Source organism: Pleurodeles waltl, chromosome 2_2 (assembly GCF_031143425.1).
Source record: "Pleurodeles waltl isolate 20211129_DDA chromosome 2_2, aPleWal1.hap1.20221129, whole genome shotgun sequence".
In the NCBI taxonomy this organism is placed as follows: domain Eukaryota; kingdom Metazoa; phylum Chordata; class Amphibia; order Caudata; family Salamandridae; genus Pleurodeles; species Pleurodeles waltl.
Window position 1 is genome coordinate 213,580,554 of NC_090439.1, and position 17,365 is coordinate 213,597,918.

The window sequence follows — 17,365 nt, forward strand, 5'->3', positions numbered from 1 at the left end:
GCGTCACATCGTACATAGATTACAAAAAATAGGACAAAATAGTCTAATCCAAATTCCTCTTTCACAGCTATTCTCATACTTCTTATCAAAACATTTACTGGTATCATAAAATATAATATCAAAATTTTTAAATACCCTAAAATATAATAGAAATCCTTACTCCATATCAAAAATGACTATTCTAAACCACATATGAAGTATACAATTTTAAACCAAGCAGATTTAAAAAAAATTGCATAAATAGATTCATAAATTACAAAATATTAATACCGGTTCCTAATAGAAATAGATGATCTAATAAAGTTTAATACCTGAAAACAGATTTTGACATTTGATCATTTCTGAAAATATATCAAGGCTTCCTTATAATGGATTGGTCTTAATGTACGTAAAATAGGTAAGATAAAACCTTTCTAGGGGTAGCATAAAGGGAACAAAAAAGAAAAAAGTGGTAAGTACTCTGCTTTGAACTGGCATCACAGGGGCAAGGTGGTAAGTCTTTTTGCCAGATACGCTGATTGGGAAAGGCCACCTTAAAATTAATCAAATTCAGTCTAAATAGAGTTAAAAGAGGATATATTTTTGGACATGAACACAAGTCAAATAGGGTTCTATATGTGAGGCCGTAACAATCTGAGTATAAGAATCTAAAGATTTCAGTTTCAAACAACTATGAAGTCTTACGTCTAAAGTATGCTCAGAGTGACATGATTTCAACAGAGACCTTGCAGTTGTAGTTAGCAGTTGTGGTTCTTGAAACATATACCTAAGCCCCAGCTTGTCAAAGGATGATCGCAAATACGAGAGCCAGGGAATCCTGTTTGAATTGGCCAACTGTATGCACTTAGTAACACATTCCTGCACAAGACTTGCCGCTGGATTCGTCCAACATCTAATCCACAACAAAAGGGGGGCAATAGAGACTGTGTCCTCTAAAAAGCATTGGCCCACCTCCTCGTGGCTAATGATGTTTGCTATACACTTGGGTACCATCAGTAATCTGCGCATAAATTTATTCTCAATACGTTCGAGAGTGGGTACTTTGATGTGACCCAAGACACCAGCCCCGTATAGGGCTGCTGAGGCACACTTGGAATTATATAACCTCATGATCTGAGAAGACGGTCTATGACCAAGTTTATGAGTAAAACGAAAAATCGCTTCAATGTTCCTTGCCATTTGTTGGGTCTTAAATTTAAGGTGATTATTCCAAAGCATGGAAGAACTTATATGCATACCTAAATAACAAAAATTCCTCACCTTATTAATGATATTGCCCCCCATAGGAAATTGTTTAGATTTTGTATTTCGGGGGCCACATGTCATAACAAATGTCTTAGAATAATTAACTTTCAGATCAAGGTCAGGCATGAAGTTCAAAAAGAGGCCCAACAGGCCTTGCAAACCATTTGCAGTGCGAGCAATAAGTACAGCATCGTCTGCATATAATAGAACTGGGAGCAATCTCTTGCCCATCTTTGGTACATCTTTCCAGTTTTTATCAAAAAGTCATAAAGCCCATTTATATATATCAGAAAAAGAAAAGGGGCTAAAATACATCCCTGTCTTACTCCCCTAAATGAGGAAATGGGGGCTGTTCTCTGTCCCAGTGGGCCAAACTGAACTGAAACCTTTAAATCCATATGGAGACGCTTTAGAAGTTCCAATAGGGTCTCATCGCACCCCAGGGTTTCCATGATTTGCCATAGCTTCTCCCTATTTACCAAGTCAAATGCGCTGGATAAATCAATAAAGGCCATATGAATTGACTCCCTTGTGGCAGTTAAATATTTGCTAAGAATGAGATGCAAGTTTAATACTTGCTCAACTGTACCCAAACCGGGTCTAAAACCAAATTGAATTGGAGATAAAATCTGTGCCTTTAGCACCCAATCCTCCAGGCGAGATAAAATCACACTGCCCAGAATCTTGGCCATAGAATCAATCAAAGATATTGGTCTGTAACAAGAAGGGTCTTGTCTATTGCCCTTTTTGAATATAGGAATAATAATTGCCAGTTTCCAAGAAGAGGGTATATTACTTTTAACAGCACTTCTTAGGACATTTGTAACTAGGGGACCCCAAAGGTTAGGCATAGATTTAAAGATATCAACGGGAACACCGTCAGGGCCAGGAGCCTTCCCTTGTCTTGAATGATTAATAGCTCCAAGGATCTCATGTAGATCAAATGTAATATCTAGGGCATTTGTATCAGGGTCTGAGTTGGTCCGGTTGGTAATATTATCCTCCTTAGTCAGAAAATCATTATCTGAATCAAATACTTTCCTAAAATGATTCAACCATACCTCTCCTGCAATAAGACAATCATCAACATTAATGTTACTGTCCGAGAAATATGAATGATTTACCACCTTCTAAAATTTTGAAGTATCCTTCAGATCAGACACAGCCTGTAACTCTTCCCACGCCTCAGACCTTATTTCTGATTTCCTTTTTTCCAAGGTGGCCTTATACTCAGCCCTAGATAATTTAATTAAATAACGGGAAGGAGGAACTGTTTTAAGGGCATCTTTTAATGTTTTGTGAGCAGTTGAACACGCAGAATCAAACCATCTATGGGCGGGCAAACCCATAGTAGGCCTGTCCACCACAAGAGCATGTGAAATAGCATTACTTAAAAGTTCAAATTCCTGCACTATATGATCATGGTGAGACTGCTGGGATAAACAAATATGAATGGAGTCAAACCTAGATCTTATAATTTCTTGATTGAAAGTCATTGGGTTTATTTTGCCCCATTTCAGACATAGGCCAGAATTTGTATGAAAAGTGGTGTTTCTTCTCAATCCCTTATCCCTAGAAACCAGATCAATGATTAAGTCTACATTAATACATAAGGGATTGTGGTCACTAGCACAGTGAGGGATTATCTTAAAATCGCTGATTAAATGATAATCAGGGGAGCCAATAAGAATAAAATCAATAGTACTCCCCTTCGAATTCCCTGTGAATGTTGGAACATTTAAAGAATCTAGTGCCACTTTCTCCCTAACATGAACCAAATCAAAATTACATAAAATGGAGTTCAGAGCTTCTCCTTCAGGTGAATGAATAAAATGGGTTGACAACTCTCTGCCTTCAATGGGAATAGCACACAGTCCTAAATGTTCCTGCCAACATAGGGGAGTATTAAAATCACTGACCCATAAGTCTACTAAATCTTCATCCTGTAATTCGATGGAAGAATCGATAAAGTCCACTACGTCCTCTAGGTTTCCTTTAAGGAGGCCACGTGGGACATTGTTGTAGAAGTTTAAAATCAAAATACCTTTACACCCCCTAATAGATAGTAAGACAATCATAAAATAAGGTGAAGACCAAATTAGGGATGCCTTCAATAATGGTAGTCGTAGGGATACAAGGACTAAAAGACCTCCTCGAGCTCTTCCCATTGAAGAAGTTAATGCCGGCTGGTAAAGAGTTGTGTACCCATCCAAAAGGAACATATCTTTTGACCAATTATGTCAAAAGATGATATAAAACCCGTCCAATCCGGGTTATTTATTTTAGATCGAAGCCCCACAATGTTCCAACTGATCAAGGATGAGGGCTTTGGTCCTAAGTATAACACCGATTTATCAGTATGATTAAAATGGGAGGTATCAAAAATGTTCTCTCTTTATTCCTGTATAAAATCATCATGATCATCGTCGGACGTTAATCTCAGCAAGTTTTTAGGACCCGGGCTTACAGTAACCGTAAGTCAATCATTCTCGTCAAGAGAATTAAAGGCCAAAGGACAATTGCTAATAGGAGCATTTACCTGACCATATGGCCTAACTGGGACTGAACTATGATTGCTTGGAACAGCACTAAAACATTGTGGAAAAAGGGAATGGTCATAAAAATGGCACAGGGAGTGTATTTGAATCCCATTATCTGAAATGTCAGAATAATCTAAATTTGCCAGAAGGTAATCAACTGAACACGGGTTAGCAAAATTAATTACAACACAATCTTCGTCATCTGCTTTTCTTCGGTAGCCGACCTGCTTCACTCTGCGCGCCATAAGAATCTTATTATTTGGATGATAATTGGATTTGAATTTAGATTTCAGCCAGTGAGCAGACTTCCTAATCAAAGCTTGGGTGTCTTCTTTTTTGTTACTATCCAAAGGAGGCATGTTTGTTAACACCAGAACATAAGGAATACAATCAGGAGGTAAGTGCAATAAATCTGCTTGATTAATGGATTTATTTAAAAGGGGAACATTTTAGCCAAGGGAGATAACTTCTTTAGGGATTACTTGCGGCAACTCATTCACAGCATTACCTTGGACAGATATGACCGGGGATTTGGCCAAGGGTGTGCCGGAACCTTGAGATGACGATATAGGTAATGAATTTTCTTTTGTTACCACATCACGGCTAGGTACCATTCCCTCACTTGATACTCCTGAATTAAATAACTGGGCAAAAGTACTAAGCACATTGTTACAAAAACAGTCAAGTCTTTTAGTAATCATAGTAATAACTTTCTCCTCTAGGGTAGCACAAAAGGATTTAAGTAAGGAGTCACTGAAAGCATCATTGTTTTTTGGGTGTTCGTTAGTTGAAACCAAAATGACTTATTCATTGGCACTAATTGCCGGTGAAATGTGAATTCTCTTTTTAGGGCCTGAAATCTTTTTCATATTCTTGGACCTTTTAGCCGCTCTCCTCTTCTTCGATGGGGGGGAAAGTGCCTGGGAGCATTCCAAGGATCAATTAACACTTTGAACAGAGGGTTTGGATAAGTCTTGTGGGGGCATGTCTCAGTGTGCAGATTGTGTAATAATGATAAACGGAGCCAGTAGAGGTGACCCCTCCTTTGAATTAGTGATTATATGAACAATAGGTTCCAGAGGGGGCTGCTGGGCAGATTTTTGAACAGCCCCAATCCTTTCTTCAGTTGCTCCAGTTCAGATTCAATAGCCCCAATTACGGAGGATAAATAGCTAGTAATAGTAGATTAGACTGAAGTGCCCGGCCCGCCATCCCCCTTTTGGAGACTGTTCTTTCTTTTCACCATTTTGAATAATAATCACACACGCCTCCTAAAAGAGAAAGGACATCAACAATACCTTCAAACCTCAACGTGTGTTTTGTGCAACAAAAACAACGCAGCGCAATAGTTAAGTTCCACCCCCACGAGGGGACAAAGGATCCTAGGCCTGTGGGCCAGAAGGCCTAAACTCCCCCCCCCCCCCCCAACAAAGTACAAGTTCCTTATAACTGCTTCCTGGAAAACACACGTTCAATTAACTCCAGATGAAACAAAGTGAATGTTGGGGGGGGGGGTGCGGCCCAGCTTCTTCCTGCCGATGACGGTGGAAGGATGGGCCCCTCCCTTTGCCCGGGCGCCGCCCGCACGCGTCCTGCGAGGCGTGAGCGCAATAAAATGTTCAAAGGGGCTCAGAGTCTGCCCCTTCCTCCAGCACCAAACAGCGGTCCCCGTGCTTCCATCGAGGCGGGAGCGTGATGGAATGTTTAAAGGGACTCAGAGCCCGCACCTTCCTCCAGCACCAAACAACGGTCCCCGCGCTTCCTACGAGGCGGGAGCGCGATGGAATGTTTAAAGGGGCTCAGAGCCCACCCCTTCCTCCAGCACCAAACAGCGGCCCCCGGGAGCGCGATAAAATGTTTAAAGGGGCTCAGAGCCCGCCCCTTCCTCCAGCACCAAACAGCGGTCCCCGCGCTTCCAGGGATGTGGGGCGTGATGGAATGTTTAAAGGGGCTCAGAGCCCGCCTCTTCCTCCAGCTCCAAACAGCGGTCCCCGCGCTTCCTGCGAGGTGGGAGCGCAATGAAATGCTTAAAGGGGCTCAGAGCACGCCCTTTCCTCCAGCACCAAATAGCGGTCCCCGCGCTTCCCGCGAGGCAATTCTCCCTGGAGAATTGCGTGGAGCAGATCCCAGAGTTAAGCACCTAGTTATGGCGTGGAGGCCTTGAAGAATTTGCATGTCTGTAATGATTTAAATCTGTAACCTACTCTAGGTCTAATGGTATTGCAACTCCCTGATTTTCTTGCCAGAAGCCTGTGAGGAAGGAGGGAAACAAGAAAACGACTTACCTTTCCCAGGCAATCTGCAGCAGGGCAGTTCCTCCATTCACTCACAGTCAGCTGCAGACCTACAAAGAGAAAACAGGCATCATGATGGAAAAAGAAGGAACATAGAAAGGAGACTAACACTAAAGGGCGAAGGGCAAGAGGAGAGAAAAAGACAGCTAAGGAAACTAAAGGAGGACTCATCTCCTAAGCAAGGAGGAGTCGAGGAGAAGCAAAAGTCAGGACAGAGAACGCCGAGCAGACGGTGCTCCAAAGAGGAGAAGAAGCAGTGGAGAGAACCAGAACATGGAGGCAAAGGAGGAGGGCTAGAAGATGAAGAGCCAAAAGAAGGAGGCAAGGTCACAGAGGAGGAGGAGGACGACATTTTGGACCAGGATTGGTGGTCCGCTCCTGTAGAAGCTACTTCGAGCACCACAGCCCAGGAAGGCAGTGTCTATCCAGGTGACTGCCAGAGTCTGTTAAATGGATGGGGGGAGGGTTGATGAAGGATTTTCCTATCTTCACTCTGTAAAAGACATAGGTGACACGTCCCATTACAAAAAAGGATACAGTCCGATATTAGTATCCTTAAGAGTGCTAGGTAAGGCACTTAAACAGCACTGTTGTTTTTTGTTAGTTTCCTTTCTTTGTTTTCTTGTATGTCAATCCGGCACAATACAGCCAGTGTAATTAAACAGACACCAAGGTCTTTATTCACATTTCCTATCCCAGCTCTCTGGTGATGGGATAGAAGTTGAAAAAAACGTTGTCCATTGGTGGTGGACCTGTCCCTGTGCTTAGAAGGAAAGAACTAGATCCTGCCATAAGCCCCTGTTTTTATCTTGGTATAATTTACTAACCTGGACTTAACCTCTTTCTCTGTGGTATACCGATGGAGTTCCCTGAAAGAGGCATATGTAAGGAGAAAGACGATAATTGAAATTAAGGCCAGAAGATGCTGATGCTTTGGTGGAACGTTATTTTGTTTATTTCTGTAAACCTCTCAAGAGAACCAAAGACAGTGGACTTCTGTTCATTTTCTTTTCGCCACCCAAATCTTGGTTTATTAAATAAACAACACTTGCAAAACAACTGCCTAAAAAGCTTTATTTCCTATCCACCCTCACACAAAGCCTTCATTTAGTGACTTAGCAACATTTCAAATGTGCAAAAACACAAGTTCACTGGACAGATTTTGCACACAAAAAAATCTGTTGCTTCCCATAGAAAGTGGCTATTCACTACAGCTGCCCACATGCCTTAAAATGCTACATAGAAGTCCTACTGATTTAACCACCCTTAAAGACTGAAGATATGGTATCAAACTTCCAGCAAAAAAGATGCCTCTTTCATCCAAAAGATCGGGACCGTACTAGGAACTCCCATTCTACATCTCACAATGAAGATTTCTTAGCTGATGTGAAAGGGTATGCTCCCTTAAACACAGATGGGATCCAGAATGGCTACTGCCCGTGAAACTTCCAAAGTATTCTGCATCTGAAAGTCCTGATCGTCTGGGCAGGAAAAAACAATGAATTTTGCACCAAACCCCCATTAAGCTTTGAGGCACATCTTTTATCACACCCAAATAGGTGGCAAAGCCTCCAGCACTGCTGACTACCCCTATGTACTTGCTTGACTATTGCGAGATAGGCCGTTGACACTGAGCCATCGTGAGACCCAGAATGACAGCCCTTGACCCACACCCAAGAGCCCATTATTCTTGATGCTGATGCAGCTTCACGATTTTCACCGTGAGCATCACTGATCTGAGTATGTGGATCCATGTTCCTTTTAACTTCGCTGCTACACCCATCAAGGCTCAAGAGCATCCAAATCACTCTCAATTCAACTTTCCTTGTTTGTCTGGATGTCCTTATCCATGCATAAGGGTGTTGGAGCCTCATTGGTCGCACCCCCTCTGCACCATATTGAGCAGCCTAAGCTGTGGTATTCTACTGTTCCTTACACTGTATTACAGTACATATTCGATCCGTAATGAGGACTCAAACCTCTTAATACTACTGCCCTTTCTGCTTGCCCAGGTGCCCAAACCTGCTTCCATGAACAACACAGAGGAGTGACTACCACTGGGCAAGGAAGGCGCCCATGCAGTCTGGCTCCCATAGAAAGCCTGCTGAAAGGCCATCAGTGAAAAAAAACCACAAACCGCAATCTGTGACCTATTAACCAGATGCTACACTTTAGTAATAGAGCTAACAAATAATTAAGCCTACCATGGTACTATTTCTTTAACCCATACCGGAGACCTGGGAGAGCAGACTCAGATAAAGAATATCTGCTACAATTATTCAAAACAGTTAATGATGCAAAAACAATCTTAGGTTAGTAAGCGTATTTTACTTAATGTGAAATTTTTATTTTTATTTTTTCTAAGAATAACACTGTTCGGACATTAAATTCATTGTGAGCGATACAAGTGATAATTGAAATCTACGTTTTACCTCACACCAAGCTCCCACTTTTAAAATTAGATTTTTCGAGCTCACTAGCCCCAGAAAGTCAAAGCCTAAGTACAGGAGATGCATAGAAGTTCACAGAATTTCCAATAGGATTGGCTTCTGTGGCTCCAGGGTCAGCGCTGGTACCTGCTACAGGGATTGCATAGTTACCTATAGGTGCCAGGGGCCACATAGAAATGGCCTGGCAAAATAATTATGTTTTGTAGTGACAAAACAAGGTTATCTGTGGCCTACAAGATCAGAAGGGCTTGAGAGTATTTTGAAGGTTCCTTATCTGTCTTTTTGTTCTGCTTTTTTCCCCTTTCTGAGCATTATGCTAATTTTATGCCTGGCCTTTGAGACACCTCTAGTTGCATGTTCAGACTATTATTTTTCCAATAATTTCCATACATATGGTGAGGGAATTTTGATTATCTGCCTTCATTTATTGGTCTTTTAAATGGTCATTCACATTCTTCCTCCTGCCATATCATACAGCATGGAACAGTGAGTCACCCCACTTTACCCTTTGACTTGCTTCACTTTGAGTAATGCACAAAACCTGAACACTCTGTTCACATCCGCATAAAAGTAGTTCCTTTCTTTTCAGTGACAAAGCTGGTGCATAGTATGTATTTCGTTTTTATGTTATCTTTAAATAGCGGTGTTTAATTTTGCCTACAATCCTTTTTAACATTTATTTTATTAAGTGTTTTAAATAACATTGTAAGATTATGGCTGCCTATGATTAGGTTAGGCTGTGATTTATTCTTGTCTCCTTCAAAGAGAATACCAATGAAATGTGTGGATTAACTGAAAGGTTTGTTCATAAAAAAAAGTCACTAGTGAAACAACTACATCTGTGGGTGTTCTTAAACTTACAATTTGTATTGCAAGCATAAGGTGACCATATTTAAGTGGTGGCTTTAGTTGCATATGCTTGCGATTAAAAATAAATAAATAATAATAATAAAAAGAAATAGCCTTGGCACCGTCTTGCCGAGGCTAGACCTGCTGCTTTTACCAATGCTTGTTATTATTAGTTTCTGTGGAAGAGTTAATGCTCCTTTTTCTATTTTGAATGGAAAATAGTGTGTTACGGACATGACCGACCACTTACATGATCACTCTATAGAAAGAGCCTGCCAATGGTTTACTTTGTAAATGGAACCATTTTAGTATTGAGTCATTAACCACTACATATTCCATATGTCACTACTTGGTGACTTTCTCTCATACTAATTGGGATGGTCCTGAATGGCTGAAGTTTTATGGGACAAAGCAATTTGTGCTGTAAAATTTGTTCTAGGTGCACAAATAAATGCATTAAAGTCCCAGTCATGATTGTCATAATCAGTACTGGTAAAATTGGATTGAAAAATTGGATTCAAACATATGGGCTTTTTTGCGGGCATAGTGGAAGTGATAAATTTACAAAGTGAATGTGTTCGGATTACTGGGCATTTCGTCTAAGGTCTTCCCAGTAAAAGAAAGCAAACTTCTCAAAACCCTTAGGTTTCGTCATTACCATGCACATAGTTTCCATCCCTTAAAATAATTGGAAATTTACTCCTATCATTGTCAGCAGTAAGTGTGTTCTAAGATGGGAAGGGGAAGAGATCACAGACACATCACTTGTCGGCAGGAGAAATGGTTTGTTCACAGGGACAAATATGTTCCTTAATGTACAGAAACTCTTGTGTACATGAAAAACTACAACTTCCCTAGTTTTCTCATAGTTTTGCTTTACTTTCAGAATACCACAAATATTGGAAGTCCTAACGTATGAGTAAAGTTACAAGATCCAAGTTCTTTTTTGTGCTGCCTTTCGTGACTAGATCCATAGTTCAATACATTTTGTATTACACCTTCCACATTTATACTTCCTCTCTCTTATTTCATAGACAATCAAGCCATCTGACATTGCCACTGTTCGAACTCTGAGCCGGCCTCCTCACCTTATTATGCGTATTATGGACTGCGTGCTACTTTTGTTCCAGAGAAAAGTAAATGTAGTGAAGGTAGACCAGGAGAAAGGTTGTACTACCCCTTCGTGGCAAGAATCCTTGAAGTTGATGACTGCCGGAAACATCTTACAGAACCTGAAGGTAAACATGACAATGAAAGTAAAGAAATATGACTTTGTCTCAAAACAATGCTTCTGTGTAAAATTCATTTTGGTGCAATTGACTCTGTGATTGTAATTCCTAATGGTTATTCATTATTTTTTTTTATTAAGCCTTTGAATCATGTTCATAAAGATGCATCTCTGTAAATTGTAATTGTATTTATATAGCGCTTACTACCCCTGACGAGGCGTGAACGTGCTTTTCAGTGATTAGCACACTACTCCGAAACCCAAAATGATTAGTGGTAGATTAGTATTGGGAAATATGAGTATAACATTACTATTAGAATAGGGAGGTATGAGTTCATTTGAGCGAAGGACATGTGAGTCTGATAGTTGGATTTAATAGACTAATGAAGGGATAGAAGAGAAAAGAATCCTGAAAGTTAATTGGGAGATCATGAAAGTAGGATGAGGTTTGGAATTAGTAAAGAAGAGATGGATGTGGGTAGAGTCTGTTCAAGGGGATTAAGGAGATCATAGAAGTAAAATTAAGTTTGGAATAAGTCAAAGGAGAGATACATGAGGGAGAATTTAGCAGTGTTGTGTAGGAAGCTGGCCTGGTGTGTGGTGGACAACTCTTGTGTTTGCGCCTTATACCAGGTCCAGATAGCCCTATTAGTTAGTGAGACAGTGTCTAGGAAGCAAGGGCTCTCTAGTGGTAGCTGTGGTGAGCAGCGATGACTTATCTAGGAGGAGTATAAAGCACTTGCAGTATCACAGTAGTCACCCAGTAACTTAAGCCACATGAAAGGAACCACACAGTGTTGCATAAATAAAGGTACTTTATTACAGTAACACTGAACTAGATTACTCATAGCCGGTCCCCCAACTGGAGGTAAGTACACACTATATATACTTGATAAGTATTAGGAATTAGCTTAGAAAAACAACAAGCATTAGCAAGAAATAGCAGAAAATAGCTAGGGCCCTATATAGGGGGGGGGGAGGGGAGGACCCATTTACTAAAATAGTGGAATGTCAAGCTATTTCCCCCTCCCAAGGATGTGGCTTTATTAGGAGAGAGCTGGGAGGATTTAAGAATCCCCGATGGTGAGTACCTAGACGACCCCCAGCAACCAGGAGAGCAGAGGTAAGCTACCTGGTCTTCCCAGAGACTAACAAGGGGACTTGGAAAATGAACTTTTCAAGAACAGGACCAGTCCAGTGGAACCCCATGGTGGATTCCAGAAGAAGAGGACTTGCAAAAGAATGGGACAGAGTCCAGTCCAAGCAGGAATGTCCAGGTGGGGCAGGAGCCACTACCCACTCGTCTGTAGATGAAGATCTGGGTTGACGGTGGAAGATCAGTTGTGGAGCCCAGGAGCTGCAGGGAGGTCCTTGGAGTTGTGCAGCAGATGTCTCACGCCGTTTGCTGGGTCGCAGTTGGGTCAGTCGTCAGGTGGACCACCAACAAGCCTTGGCAAATGCAAATCTGGGTAAAAGAGGAGCAGAGGACCAGCAAAGTCCAGTGGACTGGACCCCTGGAGGGGAGTCTGGGCTGACCCTCAGCAGCCAGGAAAGCTAGCAAAGGCAGCCATTACCCCCACAGGCAACCCACTGGCAGCAGGCACAGTAGGTTGGGGTGAGGCCCAGCCAGCACGCCTGGAGAGGAGTCCCACGTCGCTGGAGCAACAGAGGAGAGACTGTCCTTGCAAGGATGAAGGGCTGTAGGCCGGGGCTACTTGGAGCCTGAAGATCCCTAGGAATAAGAATCAACAAGCCTTGGTTGCTGCAAGAGTTGCAGTGCACACGGTTTCTGTCCTACAAGGAGAGGCAAGGGTTCATCATCTCCCAAGTTGGTCAGAAGGCAGACAGGACCAAGAGAACCACTCAGAACCACCACCTGTGTTGGAGGATCCATGCAGTTCCTGTGGAGAGCAGATCACAGCAGCCGGATGTTGTTGCCTTAGGTGACTGGAGGCAGGGGAGTGACTCCTTCACTTTAAGGGAGATTCCTTCTTGCTTCTTTGGTACAGCTAATGTCTTGCTGACCCCAGAGGATGCACATCTGTGGAAATGTTGCAATTGGTGGAAGGAGATGGGGAAACAATGTTGCACTGCAAAATCGTCTCAGGAGTTACAGGCATCTTTGGTTCCTGTGAAGTTCAGCAGCAGTTCTGGTGGCCAGGAGCAGAAGAGGTCGATGCAGAGGAGTCCTGGTGGAGACTTGCATACTGAATCTAGAGACCCACCCGCCAGGGAGTCCCTAAATAGCCCTAACAGGGGGTTTGGTCACTCTGCAGGGTGACGACCTATTAGAGGGAGGGGGTTACTGACGTCAGTCACCTCTCCTGACCAACCAGATGCTCCCTGATTGATGGCAGAATCAAGTGGCCCCCTGGAGGAGTTCTGGGCATATCCCCTGGGGTGGTGATGGTCAGGGGAGTGGTCACTCTTTTTTGCTTTGTGTAGCTTCGCACCAGAGCAGGTACCAGGGGTCCCTGGACTGGTGCAAACTGGATTATGCAAGAAGGATACAAAATGTGCCCTTCAAAGCAAGTTGGTGGCTTGGGGAGGCTACCCCTCCCAAGCCATGTAACACCTATTTCCAAGGGCGAGGGTGTTGCATTCCCTCTCCCACAGGAAATACTTTGTTCTGCCTTCCCCTTGAGTTGTGAGTTGATCAGGCAGCAGGAGGGCAGAAACCTGTCTGAGGGGCTGTAGCAGCGTGGGCTGCCCACAAACTTTGATTGACTGGTAGGAGCAATACTGGAGGTTCCTCTAAGGAGTCCCCAGAGTGCATGGAATCGTGCCACCAATACTGACATTAGTATAGGGGTATGATTCTGACATGTTTGATTCCAAACATGCCTAGGTTCTGAAGTATCATTATGTAGCTGAATACAGGCAGTGGCCTGTGTCCAGTACATGGGTAGAATGGCTTGCCCACACTTAGGAAGTCCAGTGCATTGGATCTGGAGTTCATAAGGGCACCTCTGCTCATGAAGGGTTGCCCTCACACACAGGAACCTGCACCCGGCCCTCTGGGCTAGGAGGACCGACCATAGGGGTGACTTACAGTGACCTGGTGCAGTGACCAGTAGTGAAATGGTGCATGCACCTTTTCACACAGGCTGCAATGGCAGGCCTGCAGACACAGTTTGCATGGGCTCCCATGGGTGGCATAATAACATGCTGCAGCCCATGGGGGACCGGGGTCTATCAATGCCTCTCCTTAAATTCATGTGGAACAATTTCAAGTGTTGATGGACAACAAACCCACAACATTTTCAGCAACAAGAGAGATGGTGTGGGTATCTGTACAGTCTGCAAAGATTAGGCAGAGCTGTGGTTGTGGTCTATTAAAAGAAGAAATGGCCAGTTAGACTATCTCGTGTGAATTCAAAGGCGGATTTCTTCATATGACAAATGATAAATCACGAAAAAGCTTCTCTCATGCGTGCCTTGTGGTTCTCAGGTTGCTAATAGATTTACTTTTTACATGGAGCTCTTTTTTTTCAATGCCTTCACCATTGTCACTTAAAAGGTTTGGCCTTTAAGACAGCTTTTTTGCTTTTCATAACATCCGCTAAGAGAGTGGAAAAGCTTATTTTGCCTTAACTTTTTTCCTTAAACATAGGCTTAGACCTTAGGTATACTCCTTTTTAGGTTATATAACAGCGTTATTTTTTTAGCATGTGTCTTCCTAAGTTTTTTAAAACTTCCCCTTTGGCTGTAAAAATGAAGAAAGGTTCCATAGTCTTGACCCTTGAAGACTTTATGCCTTTCATACAAAGAATGTCAGAATTGCTAACATGTTTGTCATTAAGATGCAAAATGTGGCATGTATGTAAAGTTTGCTGAGGAAAACCCTATTAATTGGGGTTTGTGACTAATCTCCTTGATGAAAAACAGCTACGTTCACGGGTCTTTTGGCATAGGCAATTAGTTGTGCTGCTACCAAGCTATTATTGCATTTATTCTTTAAAAACACTGGTATGTGAATGCTTCCTTTGAAGTTTGAAGATAATTCACAATTTGGAATGACTGTGCTTTAAAATATTCTTGTGTAGTTTGGGTGTTTTTACTCAGCCCTCCTTCTTAGTTGGTTCATATTCCGTTCTGTAGCTAAGAGTACCGATTAGAAGAACAAGATATGTACATTCACCAGTGTTCTTTCTGATGTATGCCTCTCTCCCCACAAACTCCTTCTTGCCCTCTTATCCCACCCCCGTCTTCTGAGAGAATACTATTTTAGTTATTCATGGGTCTATGATTTCTGTCTTTAAACTTTATAGGCAGGACAAAATGTATTGAAACTATATTGGGTTCATTTGTGGAGCCTCACAAACCCGCAGCCAGTGTCATGCAGTGGTAAGTGCTAAGTGGTGCTGGTGTGGCACTGAAGTAGGATCACATAAGTAATCTAGGACAGAGTATGGCTATAAAAATATACATATAGTAAGTGATAGGTCCTTCTTTGCCTCCGCGTTATCAGCATTGTATAAAGCCAACTACAGCTGCACCCCTGCTCTCCCCAGTTCCACCTGTGCCTGGTATTTCTAAGTCAAGATGAAAATATTTTCCCTACAAGTACATATCACAATCACATACACTGCAGGGATTCCAGTTACTTAAACATTGTGCGCGGCTGGATGATACTTACCACAGCCTAGTGATCAGGCAACATTTCTCCTTTCATATAGCTCACCTCCAGTACTGGATCACAGACACTTCCATTTACTGTCTCTGCCTCTGCTATGTTCCACCTTACCTCTGATCTAGCACCCCTTTGTAAGAGAGATCTGTTAGCGCGCCTGGTCCTTAGTCAGAAAACTTACAAGGGGACACGTATAGGTCGATGAACCTTTTGATTCGTATGAAGTATCCTAGCTAGGCTAATGGCTGTTACACTAATAATTAATACACAACTCAATAAACATTAGTCATCATCAGCAATGAATCAAGAACATAACACCCCATGACCCTCCAGTCATGAATAACCACAACTCACTATACGTTTTAGTAGTTTTATTCCCTATTTGTTACAATACTAAGTAATAACAATTAGTTCAAACTTTATTCGAGTCAACAAATCTGTATTAATTCAGTAAAAGGCGCCAAAAACATAGCCTAATCAAAACTTGCATCAGAGAACATTCTAAAGCAATAGCATAAGTCAACAATAGATTCAGGAATGAATAAGTCCACATAAGTAGCAGAGTTCAGCAAATCAGTCCGTCAATCATTTGTCTCTGTGTTTGTCAATGTCTTAGGGTAGGTCCCTCACCTAACCCAGATTAGTTTAGAACATGAATTTAGAAAAAACATCTAGCTAAGAGAAAACCTATTTATGCAGCGCAGTTGGTATCTAGAAAGAAAAGGCACAACGTTATATTCAGTCACATTTTCATATCTACCTATCCTCGGTATGGATCAGCAACAAGTCAGTCTTTGTCCTCAGGTCTATCGATCAGCATCACATCAGGCTCTCAAGAGCATGAGCCCAATGACAGAATCTCGAATCGCATTAACACCTCTCTCCATCCGTCTCTCTAACTCACTCTCTCTGACGTTTTCCCTCTTTGTCACAGCATTATTTCAAAGTCACACATTCTATCCCCCAGTTCCTAATTGGTCAATTAATCACACAATTTTACTTTGTCCAATAGTTTTCATAATTCAAATCTCTGAATTCTAATATTACACAGTTCTCAGATTGTTGATTGGTTCACTGTACGATGTCCTCATCATCCGGCTCATCAGGTATCGAAAATTAGACATATGAAATATGGATAAATGTCTAAAGGTGAATTATAGTGCTGTACTCATCTCAAACAGTAATATTTTCTCCCCACTCCTGTGTTCACCACTGAAATTTAATTAAATTGTATTGCTTCTTCTGAAAAAATGGTTTAGAAATTGGTTCAGAAAAAACAAACCCACATTTAAGTGCATCATAATCAATATGAATTATGTTCTTTTCTTAAAAAATTAAAGTATTAAAAACATTAAACTCTGTATTTTTTCTCTTTTCTCATTATGTGAACTGCTAAGTACTATTTGCATTGTACAAAGAGTAATATTTTACATAAATAATGTTTTAGATTTACCACTCTAATACGTCAATGTGGTTAAGATGATATTGTGTAATAAAGCTTTTTCAAGGGGAGAGGGGCACATCAGAAGTGTGAAGCATTAGCCCGCTGTTCTGCTTGTTAGCAGACTGAATTATAGGACACTGATAAAGACTGTGGTATTCCCTTGCCAGGGCACCCATTGTGACTGTAATACTGGGGTGAGAGCATGGTATTGTTCTGTCACCTCTGTTCCACTTACATAGTTTTGTTAATGTGTCATTATGGCTCAGGCTCTCCATAGAGAGTTCTTCTTTTTCTTTTATATTTCTATTATTTTCCATTTCAACAGAGAGCGTAAACATTACATGTATGAAAACTGCCCATTCCCCCATGGTTAGACACTAGTCCCCGCTAATATAGCCTCTATATAAGTATCTACTTTTCACTCCATCAGGGTTCCTTCCTAGCATCCCAGCTCCTGTGCTGTAAATCTAATGACAAAGGTGTCCTGGCTCCCCTCACTTATAGAAAGGAGTGCCTTCCTTGTCCCACCTCCGAACCATGTTCGTGTCCCATCCCCCCCATATTTTCTCAAATTTCCTCATACACTCTCTCTGTTTGTAGACCTCCTTTTCCAATATTCCATTCCCACTTCCTAGTTTTGGTGTGTAGGGAGAAGCCCAGAACTCCAATCTCTGTGTAATAT

General features: G+C 41.9%; 1 protein-coding gene across 1 annotated transcript in view; it reads left to right on the plus strand.

The window, feature by feature from the left end:
* DNAH5 (dynein axonemal heavy chain 5) overlaps positions 1–17,365 on the plus strand; it is a 4,110,061-nt gene that overhangs the window by 3,436,959 nt on the left and 655,737 nt on the right. The window contains exon 59 of the mRNA XM_069219645.1: positions 10,413–10,616. Within this exon, the coding sequence (XP_069075746.1) occupies positions 10,413–10,616 (204 nt within the window). The remainder of the gene's footprint in view (positions 1–10,412; positions 10,617–17,365) is intronic.